This window comes from Silurus aristotelis, assembly GCF_946808225.1.
Source record: "Silurus aristotelis genome assembly, chromosome: 21".
NCBI lineage: Eukaryota > Metazoa > Chordata > Actinopteri > Siluriformes > Siluridae > Silurus > Silurus aristotelis.
The window spans coordinates 20,254,250-20,275,972 of record NC_139594.1 but is presented as its reverse complement, the minus strand read 5'-3'; the positions used below and the strand labels follow the sequence as shown (position 1 = coordinate 20,275,972).

The 21,723-nt window shown below is 42.3% G+C and overlaps 1 protein-coding gene and 1 long non-coding RNA gene across 5 annotated transcripts; one reads left to right on the top strand and one right to left on the bottom strand.

The window, feature by feature from the left end:
• Positions 1–468: 468 nt before the first annotated feature.
• cspg5b (chondroitin sulfate proteoglycan 5b) lies at positions 469–21,586 on the top strand. Of its 4 annotated transcripts, none has more exons than XM_083523681.1 (7): positions 469–1,033; positions 11,661–12,471; positions 13,685–13,873; positions 14,226–14,301; positions 17,204–17,260; positions 18,288–18,419; positions 20,944–21,586. In XM_083523681.1, exons 1-7 carry the CDS (start codon positions 961–963, stop codon positions 21,190–21,192), a joined length of 1,587 nt encoding a protein of 528 aa, XP_083379807.1. In that variant the 5' UTR covers positions 469–960; the 3' UTR covers positions 21,193–21,586. The 4 variants fall into 4 exon arrangements, with proteins under 4 accessions (XP_083379807.1, XP_083379805.1, XP_083379808.1 ...); XM_083523679.1 differs by having other exon boundaries at positions 14,226–14,373; XM_083523682.1 differs by lacking the exon at positions 17,204–17,260.
• LOC310716556 lies at positions 18,749–20,926 on the bottom strand. Its single transcript, XR_014530611.1, has 2 exons — positions 19,988–20,926; positions 18,749–19,955 (listed from the first exon to the last, which is right to left on the bottom strand). It is a non-coding gene; the product is annotated as an uncharacterized lncRNA (long non-coding RNA).
• Positions 21,587–21,723: the final 137 nt, after the last annotated feature.

Sequence of the window (21,723 nt, the reverse complement as noted above, 5' to 3'; positions counted from 1 at the left end):
TCTGTCTGTCTGTCTCTCTCTCTGTCTGTCTGTCTGTGTCTCTCCCTCTCTGTGTCTGTCTCTCTCTCTGTCTGTGTCTCTCTTTGTGTCTCTCTCTCTGTCAATCTGTCTGTCTGTGTCTCTCGCCTTCTCTGTGTCTGTCTGTCTGTCTGTCTGTCTCTATGTGTGTCTCTCTGTCGGTCTTTCTGTGTCTGTCTGTCTCTCTGTCGGTCTCTCTGTGTCTGTCTGTGTCTTTCTGTCTGTGTCTCTCTCTGTCTGTCTGTCTCTCCCTCACTGTCTGTCATTTACTTTTCAGCCTCTCTGTCTGTCTATCTCTCTCTGTGTCTATCTCTCTCAGACTGATATGTGAAGGAGTTCAGCTGTAATAAAATCTGATTTGAACTCACGTGTATGTGTGTTGCGTGTGTGTTGGGGAGGGAGAGGGCAGTGTTGGGGGATGTAAGCTTGGAATTAAACAAGTTCTGAGCTGCCTGTGATTGGACACACAGAGAGAGGGGTAGAGAGGGAGAGAGATAGAGAGCGGGAGGGAGAGAGGGGAAAATCTTTACTCCACCGAACTCTACTCACTCAGCTCTCGGGCGACTGGGATGCAGCTACTGTCTCTCTGCTCTTCATCAACACACACTCACACACTCCGTCTCTCTCGTTCTCTCTTGGGATCAGTGGTGTCTCCTTTAGAACCTGGACGTCTCCGGATGAGTCTCGGCTTAAAAGAGAGAGAGATGTTGTAAAAATGAGAGATAACCAGACGAGAAGAATATCTCAGGAGTGACAGCAAGAAGACGCAACACCACACACAGCCCAACCAACCCCATCCATCTGAGACAGAACTCTGTGTGTGTGTGTGTGTGTGTGTGTGATGGAGCACAGGGAGCAGGACTGACTGACTAACAGCAGCAGAGAGTAAGTGTGTGATGTGAGTTTGTGTACTCGTTTGTGTACTTCAGCTTTGGGAAGAAAATGACGTGCAGGATCTCGACGCTGCTGCTCTCCAGCCTTCTGATTCTCTACCTGGTTCCTCTGTGGACACACAGTAAGATCTGTTTCTTAATTACTCTACCGTGTGTGTGTGTGTGTGTGTGTGTGTGTGTGTGTGTGTGTGTGTGTGTGTGTGTGTGTGTGCGTGCATGCGGATCACCTATAAAGAGAAAAAGTGTGCTCTTGACACTTGTTTGCATATAGCGACGCCCACAAATCTCCATAAAAGGTAATGTGAACTGACAGCCTGGAGAGAAACAAGCAATCCGGCGAAAGACTGGAAAAGTTACGATAACTCACTTCTGTGATAATAATAACGGTGCCAAATATGATACAGCGCCCCCTGGAGTACAGAGGGTTTAGGGCCTTGCTCAAGGGCCCACACAAGGCAGCTTGGTGATTTTGGGACTTGAACCACTGAGCTACCACTTTCCTTTCATTTGTCCTGATTTATACCTGAGTTTAAGTTCATGATGTCATCAGACGTCACTGTAGGAGCATCAGCTCCAGCCTTGTCTATGTTTAACACAGCACTTAATGCAGATGGAGATCTTCTATAGAGATCTTCTTCTGGCTCTTTTTAGATCCACTTACACCCAGTTTGTCATCTTCAATGCAGACTGGATAAACCCTTAGATTATCTGAGGAATGGCATAACCTTTGTTTGAAAAATTTTTTTAGAGATCAGTACACCAGGCGTTTTCTTTTTTCTTCACTTCAAATCTGTTGGTTTGGTTTTTCCCAGTGAAAACATGAATGTTATGAAACATGGCATTTAGATATGAACATCCATGTTTCTCCTACTTCCCAAATCCTGTATTATTATTTTTTATGCTGTTGTAGTTCTCAGCCCTTCCCCCTCCCCCTCTCGGTTTCCTGGCATGACACCGAGGCGCAATCTGCCACTGAGGTTTCCGAACAGCAGAGGCTGTCAGAGCGGATTAGCGTCATAGCGTCAGAGTGTTAGTGCCGCGTGTAGCCTGGCCTTCTGGAACTCTGAATGTGGGCTGATAATAAGCTATGGGAACGCTAACACCAGAGGTACACAACCTGTTGGACATGCTACAGCAGCGTTCACCTGCAGAGCATGCTCGAACCTCAGTGCAGCTCAGAGCTTTATTCTTGCAGAAGATGGGGAACGATGACTTTATTAAATCAGCATAGAAACAAAACCAAACAATGACAAAAAGTGCAGAATGGAACACGGGTTTGGTACAGGTCCAGTCAAGTAACACCTGAGCAGATTACTTTCTTCAAAAGCTGTTTTAAATCACTAACCTGTGATTCAAATGTACTGGAACTGCAGGCTCAGGGTTTGAGACTGAGAGATAAATATGAGGCCACCACCACCACCATCCTTCACACTGTATGATTTGGCTCATGAGCAGATCCTTTCTTCTCTCTGCCTTTGGTTGAGGGTATCACTTAGTATCACTTTGGTAGAGGTCCTTTTGTTTCCAATCTGGTCTTCTGATTTTTTTTTTACTGCTGATGAATTTTGTGCAGAACTTCTTCATGAGACCTTCAACCCCGGCCCTGTGGAGGTTGTTGATGATTTCACTGATTGTTTTTTTTTTTTTTTGCGGGTTTTCTTCACAGCTCTTATACAGTTTTCTTGGCTGATTGGTTCTATGACTGGTTAGAAGTAAACGTGCCATGTTCTAATGTTCTAGATGGAAATTATGGCGAAGCTCCGCCAGGTGTCTTCATTCCCTGTATGTTCTCCTGATATTTCTCTTCAGGCCCCTCTTCATGAGATGAGATGAGATGAGATGAGATGAGATGAGATGAGATGAGATGAGATGAGATGAGATAAGATAAGATAAACCTTTATTCGTCCCACAGTGGGAAATTTCTATGTTACAGCAGCAAGACAAAGAAATAAAAATAGATGCAAATATATAAAAAAGAATATACAAAAAAATAAAAACAGAGAAATAAAAACAAATAATAATAATAACAAACAAAGAAATAAAAATAAATGCAAATATATGAAAAAGAGAATATACATATAGTACAATAACAGTATATATACAGTACAATGTATAAATACAAATAGGGGGAGAAAAAAAGTACGCATTTCAGGTAATATTTCAAGGGGGTGTTGCACGTAATTGCGGGTAATATTGCACAAAATTCATGTAATATTGCACACAATGTTATTGCACAGCTTAAAAAGTAATAACAGTGTTGTATTTGGTGACTGGTTTTACTGGGAACAGCTTTGGTTGTAAAGTCTAATAGCAGCAGGGAGAAAAGACCTTCTGTAACGCTCCTTCAGACACTTAGGATGTATCAGTCTGTCACCAAAAGAGCTGCTCAGCGATGTAACGGTTACATACAGGGGGTGAGAGGCGTTCTGCAGCAATGATGATAGTTTTGCTACTATCCTCCTTTCTCCCACCTCCTGTACAGTGTCCAGGGGAATCCCCAGGACTGAGCTGAACTTCCTGATCAGCTTGTCTAGTCTCTTCCTGTATGCAGTAGAGATGCTGCTGCCCCAGGAGATCACTCCATAGAATATAGCTGAGGCCACCACAGAGTCAAAAAAGGTCTTCAGTAGCTCTCCCTGCACTCCAAAAGACCTTAGTCTCCTCAGCAGAAAGAGTCTGCTCTGCCCTTTCTTGTAAATTGCCTCAGTGTTGTTTGTCCAGTCTAGTTTGTTGTTTAGGTAAACACCCAGGTATTTGTAAGAGTCCACTCTCACAATGTCCCTTCCCTGAATGTTCACTGGTGATAGAGTTTGTTTGTGCCTACGGAAATCCACCACCAGTTCTTTCGTTTCCCCCACATTTATCTGAAGGCAGCTCCGTTGGCACCAGTCCACAAAGTTCTGTATAAGTCCTCTGTACTCTCTGTCATCATCATTCGTGATCAGACCGACGATGGCAGAGTCATCAGAGAACTTCTGTAGGTGACAGGTTGCTGAGCTGAACATGAAGTCTGCAGTGTAGATGGTGAAGAGAAACGGGGCTAGAACCGTTCCCTGCGGGGCTCCAGTGTTGCAGACAATCATGTCAGACTCACAGTCACGAGTCCTCACATACTGTGGTCGGTCTGTGAGGTAGTCCAGTATCCAGGCAGACAGATGATGGTCCACTCCCATGTACACCATCTTATCCCTCAGGAGCGCAGGTTGGATGGTGTTAAAAGCACTAGAGAAGTAAAAAAACATGACTCTCACTGTGCTCCTAGCCTTTTCCAGGTGTGAAATAGCCCGATTTAGGAGGAAGATGACTGCGTCTTCCACTCCAATGCCAGGTTGGTAGGCAAACTGAAGTTGATCCATTGATGGGCTCACCAGAGGTTGGAGATGAGTGAGCACCAGCCTCTCCAATGTTTTCATCAGATGCGAGGTGATTTGACTCATGAGCAGATCCTTTCTTTCTCTGCCTTTGGTTGAGGGTATCACTTAGTATCCCTTTGGTAGAGGTCCTTTTGTTTTCAGATGAAATGCACAACAGTTGGAATCAGCTCAGGTGACTGACCCAGCCACTGCAGAACTTTCTTTCCATAGCTGCATGTAGAAATTACCTTTTGATTGCTTTTGAAGTAACTTTAGCTCCATCTACTGATTGTTGAAGCATCATCTGCAGTTCCTTTCCTCCTCCATATTCTTTTCAAATACAAGCTGATCTTTGTCTCATCTCTCTGTAGGAAGTTTTTCCAGAACTGTACAGGATTTCATGCAAGATGTTTTTTGGTAATCTGGTCTTCCTGTTTTTGAGGTGGACATCTTGTGTCTCTTGCTGAGTTTCACACAGATACTCCTACCTCCTGGCCGACGTTCTGCATCTGGCCACAATGTATTTCTTCACCGCTTAAAGCATTCTTTATTCTAACCATTGTTTTCTTCCCAAGTTCCCAAGCTCACCAGCATGTTTTTCAAACTATTGATAATTCTTCTCACCTACAGCTTTTTAGACTTAAAACAGAGAGACTCCAAATGCAAATCCACAATCTTGAAATCATCTCAAGATCTTTTATCTGCTGAGTCAAATAATACAGGACCTGACCACGGACATGCTGAGCGACCAACTGTCTGCTTTTGTCCTTTAAAAGGAAGAAGAGTGAGATCTAAATCCAGAGAGGTTCAGATGGAGGCATTTGGAAAGTTGGCCCGGTGATACAGCAGGTCTGGCCCCTCAGTGTGTGTGTGTGTCCGGTGTGTGTGATGCCAACCTCACTGCCTGCAGCTCTCAGTACGCTGTTTATAACAGACCTCAGGACTGCAGGCTGTGAGCGTTCACTATGGACTTTATGAGATCAGAACACGGAGTGTCACAAATACACTCACAGATGCTCGCTGATGCACCAAACAGGAAGTACTTACTCATTTACAGTGTCTGTCAAAAGTGTGAATCTCTCAGTGTTTATGGTGTTTGAGAGACACGTGCATGTTAAACAACCGACATCACTCCAGACGTCTGTCTGCTCTCTAAATTACACCGAACTCAGACGTGCGCTTCGGCTCATTGTCTTGTGAAGTCGGGTCCAGACGGAACTGCATGGTGATGAAGTGTGGAATGAAAGCCGTGTTCACTTTCCGGAACCTTCCCTGCTCTATGTGTGAGTGTGGCGGTGAGGGAGTCTGATCACATCTTCTCTCCTGTTCTCCATCTTACACAAGTTCTTCTGTTAGACACAAAAATGTCCCATTTGGACTTCAAACCTTCTGTTTTAAAAACCATGATTTGGTGTTTCCACACTTTTTACAGACTCTGTAAACATGTAGAACGTTCAGTAGGTAATGGTAAAGGAGAACCCAAGAGCTGCAGTTTGCTTTGTATGTGTTTGTCTACATAAAGAAAACTGCATACACTGATAAAACCCCTGTGAGAAGTATGGACCTTCAGGTGATCGTGAAGGTTCCTCATGAATTCTAAAGCCTTGGATCTTCCAAATTCATGAGTCTAAGTTGAAGAAATTGAATTATTCTTGAATTTAATTATCTCGGTCTCTGGAATATAACCCTCCTGAATATCTGTGGTAACATTCGAGACATGTGTAGATCATGCAAGTTTAAGGTAAGCATCTAGAACATGAGTTAGTGTGGAATCTAGAGTCAAATTCGAGAGACGGTCATGAAATTTTGATCTTTTTCTTGACAAATGCTCGCTGCATGAATGTGTGATAAACCAGGTTCTGAGGAGGTGAGCATGACCTTTACTGACAGGGTGTGGAGATGTCCATGTTACAGAACTCCAAAGACCTGCGAATATAAAGGCGCTTCGAATGATCTGCATGGAGTGTCTGAGTGGAGCGCAATCCTCTCAGCAGGTTGAACATTAATTACTCACTGATCTCTTTCACAGACCAGGAGAAAAGCAGCCTGGGAAAAAGAAATGTCCAGAATGAAACCTTTTGTTGTAGTTAACACTCAGTTCTCCACAGACACCATGGATGTTCATGTAAAGCCATCTTTTCTTCTCTCATAAAAACCCTCTCTCTACCTCCTGTCTTTCTCTAGCTCTCACTCGCAACATCCTGCCATGCCTACTAAACAGGGTGCAGATACCCTCTCAGTGCCCAGTGCCATTCATGAAGGAGACAGAGAGCCACATTTTCTCACCCATTTTCCTCCAGCACTCGTCCAGCAAATGTCCTTCAATCCCGTGTTCCTCTGATTATTTTCGGAATCAGATCTGAATACATCGATATCACACGGAAACACTGCTGCTAAATCTAGCTAGTGATGATAATACTACTACGGAGTGTGACAGTGTTGTGAGGATGTTGTGGTAATGTTGTTGCGAAGATATTGTGAGGTTTTAAAAATGTTCTGAGGTTATTGTAAGGATGTTGTGGTAATGTTGTTGTGAGGTTGTTACGAAGATATTGTGAGGTTGTTTCGAGAATGTTCTGAGGATATTGTGAGGATGTTGTGATTATACTGTGAGGATGTTGTGATTATACTGTGAGGATGTTGTGATTATACTGTGAGGATGTTGTGATTATACTGTGAGGATGTTGTAAGAATGTTGTGAAGTTTTTGTTTTTGTCAAGATGTAAAGTTTTTTTATGAGGATGTTGAAAGTATGTTGCGAGGATGTTGTGATAATACAGTGAGGTTGTTGTATGAATGTTGGGACGTTGTTGTGAGGATGTTGTTAGTATGTTGTGAGGATATTGTGAGGAAATTGTGAAATATTGTTTGGATGTAGTGAGGTTGTTGTTGTTGTGAGGTTGTTTTGAGGATGTTAAGAGGTTGTTGTAAAGATGTGAAGTTGTTGTAAAGACATGAAAGTTGTGAGGATGTTGAGGGGGTATTGTGAGATTGCGAGATTTTTTGTGAGGTTGTTGTGAGGATGTTCAAAGTGTATTGTGAGGATGTTGTGAAGTTGTTATGAGGAGGTTGTGAGAATGTTGTGAGGACGTTGTGAAGATGTTGTGAGGATATTGTGAGGATATTGTGAGCATACTGTGAGATTGTTGTAGGATATATTGTGAGGATGTTTTAAAATTGTTGTAGGAGATATTGTGAGGACGTTGTAGGAGATATTGTGAGGACGTTGTAAAATTGTTGTGGGAGATATTGTGAGGACGTTTTAAAATTGTTGTAGGAGATATTGTGAGGACGTTTTAAAATTGTTGTAGGAGATATTGTGAGGACGTTTTAAAATTGTTGTAGGAGATATTGTGAGGATGTAGTAAAATTGTTGTGGGAGATATTGTGAGGACGTTTTAAAATTGTTGTAGGAGATATTGTGAGGACGTTTTAAAATTGTTGTAGGAGATATTGTGAGGACGTTTTAAAATTGTTGTAGGAGATATTGTGAGGATGTAGTAAAATTGTTGTGGGAGATATTGTGAGGACGTTTTAAAATTGTTGTAGGAGATATTGTGAGGACGTTTTAAAATTGTTGTAGGAGATATTGTGAGGACGTTTTAAAATTGTTGTAGGAGATATTGTGAGGACGTTTTAAAATTGTTGTAGGAGATATTGTAAGGACGTTGTAGGAGATATTGTGAGGACGTTTTAAAATTGTTGTAGGAGATATTGTGAGGACGTTTTAAAATTGTTGTAGGAGATATTGTGAGGACGTTTTAAAATTGTTGTAGGAGATATTGTGAGGATGTAGTAAAATTGTTGTGGGAGATATTGTGAGGACGTTTTAAAATTGTTGTAGGAGATATTGTGAGGACGTTTTAAAATTGTTGTAGGAGATATTGTGAGGACGTTTTAAAATTGTTGTAGGAGATATTGTGAGGACGTTTTAAAATTGTTGTAGGAGATATTGTGAGGATGTAGTAAAATTGTTGTGGGAGATATTGTGAGGACGTTTTAAAATTGTTGTAGGAGATATTGTGAGGACGTTTTAAAATTGTTGTAGGAGATATTGTAAGGACGTTTTAAAATTGTTGTAGGAGATATTGTGAGGACGTTTTAAAATTGTTGTAGGAGATATTGTGAGGACGTTTTAAAATTGTTGTAGGAGATATTGTGAGGACATTTTAAAATTGTTGTAGGAGATATTGTGAGGACGTTTTAAAATTGTTGTAGGAGATATTGTGAGGACGTTTTAAAATTGTTGTAGGAGATATTGTGAGGACGTTTTAAAATTGTTGTAGGAGATATTGTGAGGACGTTTTAAAATTGTTGTAGGAGATATTGTAAGGACGTTGTAGGAGATATTGTGAGGACGTTTTAAAATTGTTGTAGGAGATATTGTGAGGACGTTTTAAAATTGTTGTAGGAGATATTGTGAGGACGTTTTAAAATTGTTGTAGGAGATATTGTGAGGACGTTTTAAAATTGTTGTAGGAGATATTGTAAGGACGTTGTAGGAGATATTGTGAGGACGTTTTAAAATTGTTGTAGGAGATATTGTGAGGACGTTTTAAAATTGTTGTAGGAGATATTGTGAGGACGTTTTAAAATTGTTGTAGGAGATATTGTGAGGATGTAGTAAAATTGTTGTAGGAGATATTGTGAGGATGTTGTGAGGAGCTCCACTTGTTAGTTTTCATGTGCAGGCGCAATGGTGGGAACCACACAGATGAAAGAGAGGACATGAAACGAGAGGCAAGGACAGAAGAGGCTCTGTTCCACAAGGCTTTTCACATGAGAGGCACTTTATATCGCTCCTTGGAAACCAGTGTGTGTGTGTGTGTGTGTGTGTGTGTGTGTGTGTGTGTGTGTGTGTGTGTGTGTGTGTCCTGAGAGAATGAATTTGAATACAAATTCCCTGAAGCAACTTTGTTTTACGCTGCCAATCACACTGAAAGAGTGAAATAGACTAGAAAAGCCCTCGTCCCTCATCCCTTCTCTCTCCCCCCATCACTATCTCTGTGTTCTGTTATATTGTGGAGCTCACGATTCCTCTTTCGATCTGAAACACTGTCAGTGTGAACCGATCATGATGAGTTTTTTTGCACTTGTAATTTTTTCCATTGTGATGGATGACAAGGGATGTAAGAAATGTGCAAGCTGTCATTTTGCAGATCTTTCGTGATCTGATTCAGACAAACAGCAGAGACGAGAGCGATTACGCTAATCATCTAATGACATCAGCTTTCTGTATACTGTGGACTGCAGATGAAACTAACTAACTAGCATGAGATACAGGCTAAGAGACATGAGGATGTGGTGGGTTTATCTGTAAATAGGGCATCGACATCCAGCCGTCTGATCGCTACATCATGGATCACAGAACACAGCGAATAAAAAGTCAATCATGGACTATGCTAATGCTAGTCAGAGGAGCCATCTAGCGCAATGGTCCCCAACCCCCAGGCCGCGAACTGGCACCAGTCTGTGGGTGAATTGGTACCGGGCCGCACAGAAAGAATACATAACTTACATTATTTCCATTTTATTTATTTATCTGATGCTAAACGATGTTTTATTTTAGAAAATGACCGGATTCTCTCCGCCACATCTGTCTATGACTCACTCTTAATGCATGTCATGATGCCTCGGTCACGTCTTACCTACATCCGCTACCTTCTTAAAGGGGCTGCTCCGACCGCTAACACATAATACTCCTTCTTCTTTCGGCTTCTCCCATTAGGGGTCGCCACAGCGGATCATCCGTCTGCACATCCCCCTGTCCTCTACATCTGCCACACCAACTACCTGCTTGTCTTCCTTCACCACATCCATGAACCTCCTCCTTGGCCTTCCTTTTTTTTCCTTCCTGGTAGCTACATCCTCAGCATTCTCCTACCGATATACCCCATGTTCCTCCTCTGCACATGTCTAAACCATCTCAATCTTGCCTCCCTCACCTTGTCTCCAAAACGTCCTACATGTGCTGTCCCTCTAATAAACTCATTTCTAATCCTGTCCATTGTCGTCACTCCCAACGAAAACCTTAACATCTTTACTTCTCTGCTACCTCCGGCTCCACCTCCTGCCTTTTACTCAAAGCCACTGTCTCTAATCCATACATCATCACAGGTCTCACCACAGTCCTATAAACTTTCCCTTTCATTCTCACAGATACTCTTCTATCACAAATCACTCCTGCTATCACTCTTCTCCACTCACTCCACCCTGCCTGCACTCTTTTCTTTACTTCTCTAACACACTCTCCATTACTTTGCACTGTTGACCCCAGGTACCTGAACTCCTCCACCTTCTCCACCTCTTCTCCCTGCAACCACACCCCTTCACTGCCCCCCCTCTCATTCACACACATGTACTCTGTCTTACTCCTACTGACTTTAATTCCCCTTCTCTCCAGCGTGTACCTCCACCTCTCCAGGCTCTTCTTAACCTGCTCCCTACTCCCAACAAAAATCACAATATCATCCGCAAACATCATAGTCCACGGAGACTCCTGTCTGATCTCGTCCGTCAACCTGTCCATCACCACTGCAAACAGGAAAGAACTCAGAGCCGATCCTTGATGCAGTCCAACCTTAACCTTGAACCAGTCTGTTGTTTCTACTGCACACTTAACTGCTGTCACAAAGTCCTTATACGCTAACACATAATACATTACCGCTAAATTCAAACCCCCAATAAAAAAAAATTAACAATAAACAACACAGTGTATTCACGGTAATTATTAGATTTAGAAAATACCATTTTTATGGTCGTATAATTTTATTTTGTTGTAATTATCCGCCACACCTTAAAGGCCGGTCCGTGAAAATATTTTCCGACATTAAACCGAACCGTGGCGCAAAAAAGTTTGGAGACCAATAATCTAGAGTGAAAAAGTCTAAATTGTTTAGATTTAAGAAATTGTTAATTAGGACACAACTTCACAAACCTGGGCTTTATGAAAGAATAATGAAAAGAACACAATTGCTGGGAGAAGAAAAAACCCCAGATGAAATCCAAAATGGAGACTTATATGAAGAAAACAATTCTGTGCTGTGAGTAAATTGTAACTCAGTTTTGCTGTTGATTCTGAAGACATCCTGAAGGCAGTGAAGCATGACGGTGGTAGTATTTAGTCATGAATCCAAATGAGTTTTAGAGGAATGTCTACTACATGAGACCACCATGTATTGTGTATATTATAATATATATGGTTGGACAAAGGTCAGACAGCAGCCACAGGAGGCCACAAAATACCTCTAGATACAATTTCTTTGAATAATGACAATACATGCAGGTACTAAAGCATGAGGACTTCAAATCCATATTGCTGCACTTTGATTGTGTACAGATAAGTCTACAGAGGATGGAAAGTCCAGTCAGTATGTTTGTGTGTTTTGTTTTACAGGCAGCTCATTGGCATCCAGTGCCACTCAGATCAACTCATCTCATGCTGAGGAACGTAAACTTTCACTTCCTGCTAAAGTTCTGCCCGGTTCCTCATCTCAAACACATGCCCATAAACGGCGTGCAGCAGAAGAGGCTGGAAGCAGTGGCCTGGATGAAAACGTGATCAGCGCTGATTTAGCTAAAAGTGGGCACCACCACACCAACACGGCTGTAGGTGGCATGGGGGCAGGTCTTCCCACCCTGTCTCATGGCAAAGCCCAGCTGGACTTTAAAGAGGAAAACCTAGAAGCCACCTCTTGGTGGCAAGGTGAAGCTCTGCAGCCTGACGGACGTGTCCCCGACCTCAACAGCCGTTCTCCTCAGTTGTTCCTCAGCGAGTCGAATGATTCCAATCCCGTCATTAAAGTGGGTTTTTATCAACCGGATCAACAGTACCAGCTAGAAATCCCACCTCAGGAGGTTCAGGGTGGAGATCTCACCTCCTGGACGTCTGATTTTTACGATTACCTGGCGCCTGACTACTCCACCACAGAGAGCTATGCGGTTGAAGACCAGTCCACACCTGCAGAAACGGAAGATGAAAATATCCAGCTGATTAAGAAGGCCGCTCCCGTTAACTCTCAATCCGACGATGGTGTGTCTGGTGGGGATGATCTGGTAGGACCTCCGAGGGCGGTGGATAGCAGCGGATGTGTTCTGGGATTTGTTTGGAGGAACGGCACCTGCGAGTCACCTTGCGACTTCTACAGCAGTTACTGCTTTAATGGGGGCCAGTGTTATGTGGTGGAAGGGATTGGTGCATTCTGCAGGTAAAAACTCTCTTACCTTCTGGAGACACGTGACACAATCTATGATTTCGCTCAACCTTTAAAGCCAAAAACAATTGATTTTGGGAGGTTCGATTTCCGAAAAATACTAATCAAATTTTACACCTCATTAATACTGCATTAACCAAAGATCAAACAAAAAAACGGACAAAGTAGTAAAGCGAATGCTCAAAAAGGGTTCTTTATTTAACAAATCGAATTAAATTTTTATTAACATTTATGGCATTTAACAGACGCCCTTATCCAAAGCGACTTACATTTATCCTATTCATAAAGCTGAGCAGCTATGGGGTTAAGGGCCTTGCTCAGGGGCCCAGGAATTGCAGCTTGGTGTGGCTGGGATTTAAACTCATGTCCTTCGGATGCAAAGTCCAATGCCTTTGTCCAAGCTACCACCCTTTAGAAATGACAAGAACCGTTCAATTTAGTTCAAACAAATGAAAGTATAATTTACGTTAAATTGAAATCAAATATTCAGAGCTGACTGCGATTTGATGCACCTCAGAGAGAGCAATATTTTTATTCAATTTCAAGCACTTTTTCTTTTTTGGAAAATGATTATATCCCTTTTCTGACTAAAATTGAGACCAGCTGCGCTTAAAAGTCGCTTACAGTCAGCAATCTCAAAAGGTTTGGAGACGAGCTCTGTTTACCAAAAAATACTCTATTTATCTACGTTTCCGCACAATCACCTTCGAAATAGTCCACAATAGTCGATATCTTTTGCCACACTGACTTATGAAGATCGGTGATCCCTGTGACTGTGTGTGCAGCCTTGTGCTGCCATCTGGTGGTGTGTTACAAAACTATTCTCCAAACATTTTGATACCAGCTCGTTCAGTGAATCTTTATTGATTTATAAATGTAGTTGAGTAGATAAGATCTATTTAAAAAAGATAAAAAAGATAAAAGATAAAAAGACTAAAATACTTTACACGCTCATTAATGTGTCCTGGTTGAGCTGACGGCTGTTTGAGTCTCCTCTGTTTTAGAGACAGATTTCCTGTTCGCTATTGATTGACCCCTAATACACTGTTTGACAATGAAAGGGTGTGTGTAGTGTTATTATTATTATTTATCTCACACACACACACACACACACACACACACACAGACATACACACACACACACACACACACACACACACACACACACAGTACAGTTGTTTTATTAATCGTGTGCATCTCTGTGCAGGTGTAACATACAGGAGTACATGTGGAACAAAGGGACCAGGTGTGAGTCCGTCATCACCGACTTCCAGGTCATGTGCATTGTGGTGAGCTGTGTTTCAGTCATGCTGCTCATCCTCTTCATGCTCATCGTGGTCTTCTCCAAGCGCCTCCATCAGCTGAAAATCGAAAACAGACAACTGCGAAAACGCAGGTTAACACACACACACACACACACACACACACACACACACACACACACACACACACGCACACACACACGCACACACAGATACCCTGTATTCTGAAAACTGCCTGGGACAACAGACTAATGTTTGTGTGTGTGTGTGTGTGTGTGTGTGTGTGTGTGTGTGTGGGTGTGGGTGTGGGTGACCTACATACAGCTGTGCAGCCAAAATCTTTTAAGCACAGTCCATGGAACAGATGGAGAGGAGGATGGGAGGAAAAGAAGGGTGCGATGATGAAGAGAGTGACAGAATAAATACAAAAACTCCAATGTTATCTCTCTCTCTCTCTTTCTTTGTCTCTCTCTCTGTCTCTCTCAGTAAGTCCAGGCCTCAGTCGGAGCAGAACAATGACAACTTCTCGCTCTCCACCGTGGCCGAAGGTTCACAGACAAACGTAAGGGATGAGTGTGGTTCTCTGTCTAACCCTCCCCATGCTTTGGCTTACTATGATAACATGATCTGTCAGGTAACTCCCTCTTTTCTCTCCTTCCCTCTGTCCTCTCTTTTCTCTTTTATCTAATTATTTAACCCTTACTTTTTCCTCATATAGAACACATATAGAACACATATAGAACACCTCGCTTCCTATTTACACCCTGTTTTTTCCTCTTCCCTCATCTCATGTGAGTCTGTGCCCAAAATCACATTCATTCCACTGCTGTCTGTGTTTGTGTTACTTTGTGGCCTCCACAGTGGATCTTGTAATAAAGTGTGTGTGGAATAGAACTGAAATGGGATTTACAGCAGGGGTCTCTCGGCTATCCAAGTGTTCAGAGAACAAATAATAAATCTGCGTCGGATCAGGGGTTTGAGATTAGAGATTTAGAGGTTGGCTGTGGTTTTTGGTTAAAGATTAGGGGTTGGTTAGGGGGTAGGGTTAGGGTTAGGAAACTTTACTGTTTGGAGATCTAGGGGAAGTTCATTCCACCACCAACAGAAAAGAGCCTTGAAGTACACTTACCTCTCATTCTGAGAGAAGGTGGTACCAGTCAAGCAGTGCTGGAGGATCTCAGACAGTATGGTGCAGTGTGAGGAGTGAGAAGGTCTCTGAGGAAAGAGTGTGCTGGTCCATTTTTGGCTTTTTAAGCAAACATCAGTGTTTTGAATCTGATACCTGCAGCTGCCAGAAGCTACCAGAAGGGGTGTTGTTTGAGAACTTTGAGGGCAGGTTGAACACATGTCGTGCAGCTGCGTTTTGGATCATTTGCAGTGGACGAATAGTGTTCAGAGGAAGACCTGCCAGCAGAGAGCTGCAGTAGTCCAGTCTCGAAATGACAAGAGACTGAACAAGCACCTGGGCAGCCTGTATGGACAGAAACTATCGAATCCTTCTGATGTTATAGAGAAGAAATCAACAAGAACCAGCATTAGCATGAGAAAGACAGTTGATTGTCCATGGTTACCCTAAGGTTGCGAGCAGTGGCTGAAGATGAGCACTCATCGATGAAGATATGTCCGCCAAGCATGCTGAGATCTGAGCGAAGGCTGTGGTATCTGAGGAAGGAAAAGAAAAGATAAGTTGAGTCAGCATTGTCATCACATAGCAGTGGTGCTGATGACAATGGATCAGGGTTAGACATTAGGGGTTGGTTAGGGTTAGGGGTTAAGGGTTGGACCATGGTTAGAGGTTAGCGATTTTGGGTTGGTTAGTGTTTAGGGGTTAGCAATTATAGATTAGTGGCTTGGTTAGGGGTAAGGAGGTTAGAGATTAAGGGTTGGTTAGGGTTAAGGGTTAGGGGTTAGATATTAGGGGTTGATCAGGGTTTAAGGGTTAGAAATTAGGGGTGGGTTAGGGGATAAAAAATTAGGTGTTAGATCAGAGTTAGGGGTTAGAGATTAGAGGTTGGATCAGGGTTAGGGGTTAGAGATTAGAGGTTGGATCAGGGTTAAGGGGGTTAGAGATTAGGGGGTTTTAGGGATTAGAGATTAGGGGTTAGTGGTTAGAAATTAGGAGTTGGTTAGCTTTAGGGGTTAGATATTACGGGTTGGTTAGAGGTTAGTGGTTAGATATTAGGGCTTGGTTAGGGGTTAGAGATTAGCGGTTGGATCAGGGTTACAGGTTAAAGATAAGGAGTTGGCTAGGGTTATGTGTTAGTGATTTAGGGTTTGGTTAGGCTTAGGGGTTAGAGATTGATGTCGGTTTTGTTTCAGGTTAGAGATTAGGAGTTGGCTACAGTTATGGGTTTAGTGATTAGGGGTAAGAGATTAGAGGTTGGTAAGGGTTAGAGGTTAGAAATTAAGGGTTGGTTTTGGTTAGGGGTTAGAGATTGGGGGTTGGATCAGGGTTAGGGGTTAGAAATTAGGAGTTGGCTACGGTTATGGGTTAGTGATTAGGGGTTGGTTAGGGTTAGGGGTTAGAGATTAGAGGCTGTTTAGGGTTGGGGGTTACAGATTAGGGGTTGGTAGGGTTAGTGTTAAGGTTAGAGTTAAAGGTTGGTTGAGGTTTAGGTAAGGGGTTGGTGTTAGGGGTTGGTTAGGATTTAGGTAAGGGGTTAGGGTTAGGGTTCCACTTAGGAATCTTAGTTGAGTTGGAGGTTGGTGTTAGGGTTCTAGATTATAATTAAGGTACGGATTAGGTTTGGTTAAGTTTAGGGGTTGAGATTGGGTTAAGGGTCTGCTTTAGTTTTAATTTTGTGGGGTGCAGTTGGGGTCTGGGGTTGAGTTGTGGTATAGGTTAGGTTTAAGGTATAGGTTATGGATAGTAGTCTGGGTCAGGGTTAAGTTTATGGTGTAGGCTTGAGGTCTGATTTAGGGTTAGGGTTCTGGGTTAGGAATAAGGTTATAGGTTAGACTTGGTGTCTGGATTAGGGTTTGGGGTTGACATTGGGTTAGGGTTAAGGGTCTGGATTATGGTTTAGGGATTTATGGTTATACTAACCCATGACACATTTGTTTTACTGTATCTTATTGGTACCTGTAATTGTAATTTCACATGAAATTGGTATTTTCATTATATTTACTGGTATAAATATATATTTTCTGTATAGAATTATTTTAACTTTATATATTAAAATAAAGATTACAAATATAAACTATAATGTCATAAAAATAATAAAAAAAAACCTCCCTTAGATACCTAAGGAAGAAACCTTGAAAGGGAAAATGACTCAAAAGGGAAACCTCTTCCTCATCTGGGTTAAGCATACTTTAGCTCTTTAAATCAGCTCCATCTCACTGAGATATTTACTTGTATAGTGAGATCACTGGCAGGTCTTGGTTGCAGCAAACACATCTTTAATACATACTGAAAAGATTGTGTTTTACGGGTTTGACACTTTCACCAACTCACCCCATAGAAAACCGTGAGCAAATACATGTGGGTGTGTAAACCCATTGAAGATCCCTGTGATGAGGTAAGATGAATTGCTTGTAGCTTAAGGTAGTACTTGTCTAGGTGGAACTTTTTTGATTTGTATTTGTCTGAGTAGGACTTGTCTGAGTAGAACATTGTCTAGGTTGTACTTGTCTAGGAAGTTCTTGTATAAGTAGAACTTGTCTGAGTAGAACTTGTCTAGGTAGTACTTGTCTAGGAGGTTTTTGTCAAAGTAGTGTTTGTCAAGGTAGTTCTTGTTTGACAAGTGTTTGTCTAGGTAGTGCTTTTCTAGGTGTGTTTGTTTAGATAGATGTGGTATAGGTTGTTTTGGTCAAGGTAGTGCTAGTTAATGATGCGGACTTCTTATTCTGCACAGACTTTACAGAATTCCGCACAGAACACAAGGATGTAGTATCAGTCTCATAACCTAAGGTAGAGGTTGCATAGGTCAGCTGATTAGTTAACGAATACATTTACCCTTGTCACCTTTGTTGTCTATTCGGAGAGGAGAAAAAGAAAGTAATTTAAGCCAATTGCAGTGTATCAGTCTGAATAATTTTCCCATTACACCTATCCCTGATCCCCCAATTATTTTATCATCAAAGGTTTAGCTTATAGAAGTATGGAAGGAAAAGCGCAAATAAAACATCCTACAGCTCATTTGGAAATATTTCCATACAGCACACTGACCTGAAGTGCCGAAAAAGCTTCAGATATAAAGTACGTGCTCCTGGTGAACCTCTGACATTATACAGTATTACTGGAGCTGACAGCAGACAGCATGTTCTCGCTCAATGAAAACCTCACCAAGGTTCATCTTTTGTTTCCTGTCCTGTTGTTTAAACCGTTCATTTTTGAACATGACCCATTCTGAGGCTCTTCTCTGAATGCTGTGTGACCGGCATTACAGAGTTGGAGAAACTCTGTGTGTCTGGAAAGGGTTATTGTAAGGATGTCTGTAGATTTTATTTGTGCTTCCTGTGTGTGTGTTTCTGTGTGTGTGTGTGTGTGTGTGTGTGTGTGTGTGTGTGTGTGTGTGTGTGTGTGTGTGTGTGTGATGCATGCAGAACGACACAGCCAAGCCAGAAGAGCCGGTCAAAAGCCCTGCTAAGGAGGATGAGTCTCTGAATATCCAGAACACACTGTCACCAAAACAGAAGAACACCACCACCACCATTGGCACTGACGATCCTGAAGAGGTAAACTCTTTGAAGAACACCATGTAGTAGCAGCCTCCAACCACACGCGGGCGCTGTAGAGGAAGACCTTACCTGTCTAATAAGCATAGATATGCGTGTTAGAGACCAACCAAACTCGACCTAGATAGATGTAGCTGAACTAATCTAGATAACATTTGTTATTTAATGTAACAGTAGATGACATGTATAAGATGATGTCAGGGACTCTGAGAATGTTTGGGGAAATAAAACTTCAGCTCCAGGGTTTGATCTGTAGCTCAGGTTAGCACCTACATGGGGTTTTTATATAAACATCATCCAGGGTGGTTTTTTTTTTTTTTTCACTGCAATCCTGACCAGGATAAAGAAATAAAGCTAAACAATGGAATAAACAGAATCTTCACAAGACTTTCATAGCTCAAAACTGCTGCAGAAAATGAAATGTTTCCTCCATAGAAAGCCATGTGTTTTACCTGTAGAGAGGGAGTAGGTCTCTAATAAGCACAGCTATGCAAACACCACACACACACACACACACACACACACACACACACACACACACACAATATATATATATATATGTGTATATGTGTATATATACATACAAGGTGGTATCAAATACATTCTGGACTAGTTTTGTACAACAACTTCATGCAACATCCAACTTCATGCACAGTCACAGGGAGCACCGACCTTCATAAGTCATTGCGCCAAAAGACACCGTCCTGTGTTCAACTGATGCTATTCTGACCATGTAAGATCTCCTAACACGAGAATTTCTCACCGGAAACAACGTAATCTCACGTCCGCACCCACCGTACTCACCAGATTTGGCTCCTAGGAACAGAGCGAGTCTCCAAACTTTGATACCGCCTCGCTTTATATATATATATATATATATATATAATACAGGTAAAATCAATGTAACTTAAAGCATGAATTGTGTATTTAATTTGTTGGTATTAGATTCTAATAAACGTTAGCTGAGCCAGTAGAGAGTTTGATATACAGGGTCTAATGGTTTAAACTCATACTGCTGTAGAACATGCCTTGTGTTCCACCACACTGGTCTGGTCACTCTTTTTTCCCACTCCTTCTTGCTTGCTTGTTGCTGTCGTCATGCTCCATGCTACATCAAGCTCTATATATATTCACTGGCTGCTGTCAATCAACCCTCTTTCCTGACCCGCCTTATTCGGAGTCGGCATGCATTGGTGTTCTTTTTATATGCGGACGTTTTTTTCTTTTCTCCGGTGTTTGATTATATACAGTGTTAAAGCTAAATGTTTTTTTCCTCATTGATGTTCTTCCACATTCTCTTGATGTACTTAAGATGTGATGCATTTGGTTATTTTTTAGAACTAGTTTGCTGGAATAAAAGCATTTTTGACAGTCATGAGCTGGTCCCAGTGTATTCCTGCACTCCGCCATATCTCTCTCTCTCTCTCTCTCTCTCTCCCTCTCTCTCTCTCTCTCTCTCTCTCTCTCACTCTTTATATCCTCCTTTTCTCCATCTGTCCTCCTGCTCTCTCATTGTCTGGGCCTTGTGCATGGCTTCTACACACACACACACACACACACACACACACACACACACACACACACACTTACACATACACACACCTGAGCTGTTGCTAAGCACAAGATACCTGCTCCATTTCCCTCGGAACAAAGGAGCACATGTTCCTTTAAACGCACCCGCTAGAAACATCAAATCCTAGAAGGAGAATGATATCGTGTTGATATACCATGCAGAAGCTCCAGTTCGCCTGATCAGGTCTTGTTCATGTCCATGGTCTGGTTCAGGTTCTGGTCTTGTTTAGGTCCAGGTCCTGGTCTTATTCAGGCCCATGTTCTGGTCTTGTTTAGGTCCAGGTCCTGGTCCTATTTAGGTACAGGTTCTGGCCTTGTTCAGGTCCATGTCCTGGTCTTGTTCTGGTCCAGGACCTGTTCAGGTTATGGTCTAGTTCAGGTCCATGTCCTGGTCTTGTTCAGGTCTTGTTTAGGTTCTGGCCCTTGTCAGGTTCTGGCCTTGGTCAGGTCCAAGTGCTGGTCCAGGTCCTGGGCTGTTTCTGGTCTTGTTCATGCCCAGGTCCTGGTTCCAGTTCGCCTCTGTCATGCAAATAATTCTGAAGTCATCTCATTAAAACTCTCCATGCTCATTATACTGAATTAAACCTCTTTAAACACGGCTGGTGTCAATCACAATGTTCACTTCTTACTACGAAAACACACACACACACACACACACACACACACACACACACACACAAACACACACATTCAGTGTAGGATTGACCCCTCCCACTTAATGAAATAAAAGTGGACACAGCGGTGTCTTTCTCCTCTGCGCCAGTGTTCTTCCTCTATTTCTCACCCATCTGTAACTCAGTGTTTTAACACCACATTTGTTTGATCGATCATTTTTTTCATTTTGATGTTTTTTTATGTTGCAATTCTTTATCCATATGGTATTTCATAGATCACCTTTTTATTGTGTTCTCCATGTGCCTGGTGTGTTTTGTGTTTGTGTTCTCGTCTGTAGAGCGGCGTGACCATTGATCTGGAGCTCCTCCTCCCTAACGAGGTGAAGGCACACCCTGAGACGAGTCCCCCACTTCACTATAACGTCTTCCTCTATAAGCTCCCCAAATCGCCCAAAATATCCCCGGGATGCTCCAGGCAGGGGAAGGTTCTCACACAGATCCGGCCCAGACGAGGCTCTGAGCCTGGCTATAGCCCCATGTCCTCCAGGACACCCAACCCTCGCCTGGGGAAAGCCTGCACACCTTGATAACGCCTTGAAAAATCTAAGCTGTATGGTCGTGGTGACGTCTGCGTATGACGACACATTCTTGATCTGGCCATGTGTACGTGTAATCAATGTACAACAAGTAAACTGGATTTCAACCCACAGATCTCACACGAGGTACCTTAATATTCTTATATATATATATATATTGCAAATTCACATTCACTATAAAGACAATGAGTGCACATCGACTTCCTGTAATCATCTCCCAATCACGTCGATACGAAACGCAGACGCCACGTCATAAAAAAACAACATAAGTCCCGGATGACAACTAATTCATTAACAAGGTGCTTTTTTACTTTTCTTCTTCATGTTGCTAATCTGATTAATACTTTTTTTGTGTTTCGAATAAACACTTTGAATCGTGTGAAAACTTCACCAGTGTAGTTTTCTTTATTCAAACAGACACCACACACTGCTTCCTTTCTGCAAATAGTCTGTGGACCGGTGGGACAAATGTTTTTGGAAGGTGTGCGTCCCGTTACACGTGGCATAAAACGAACACAGGGT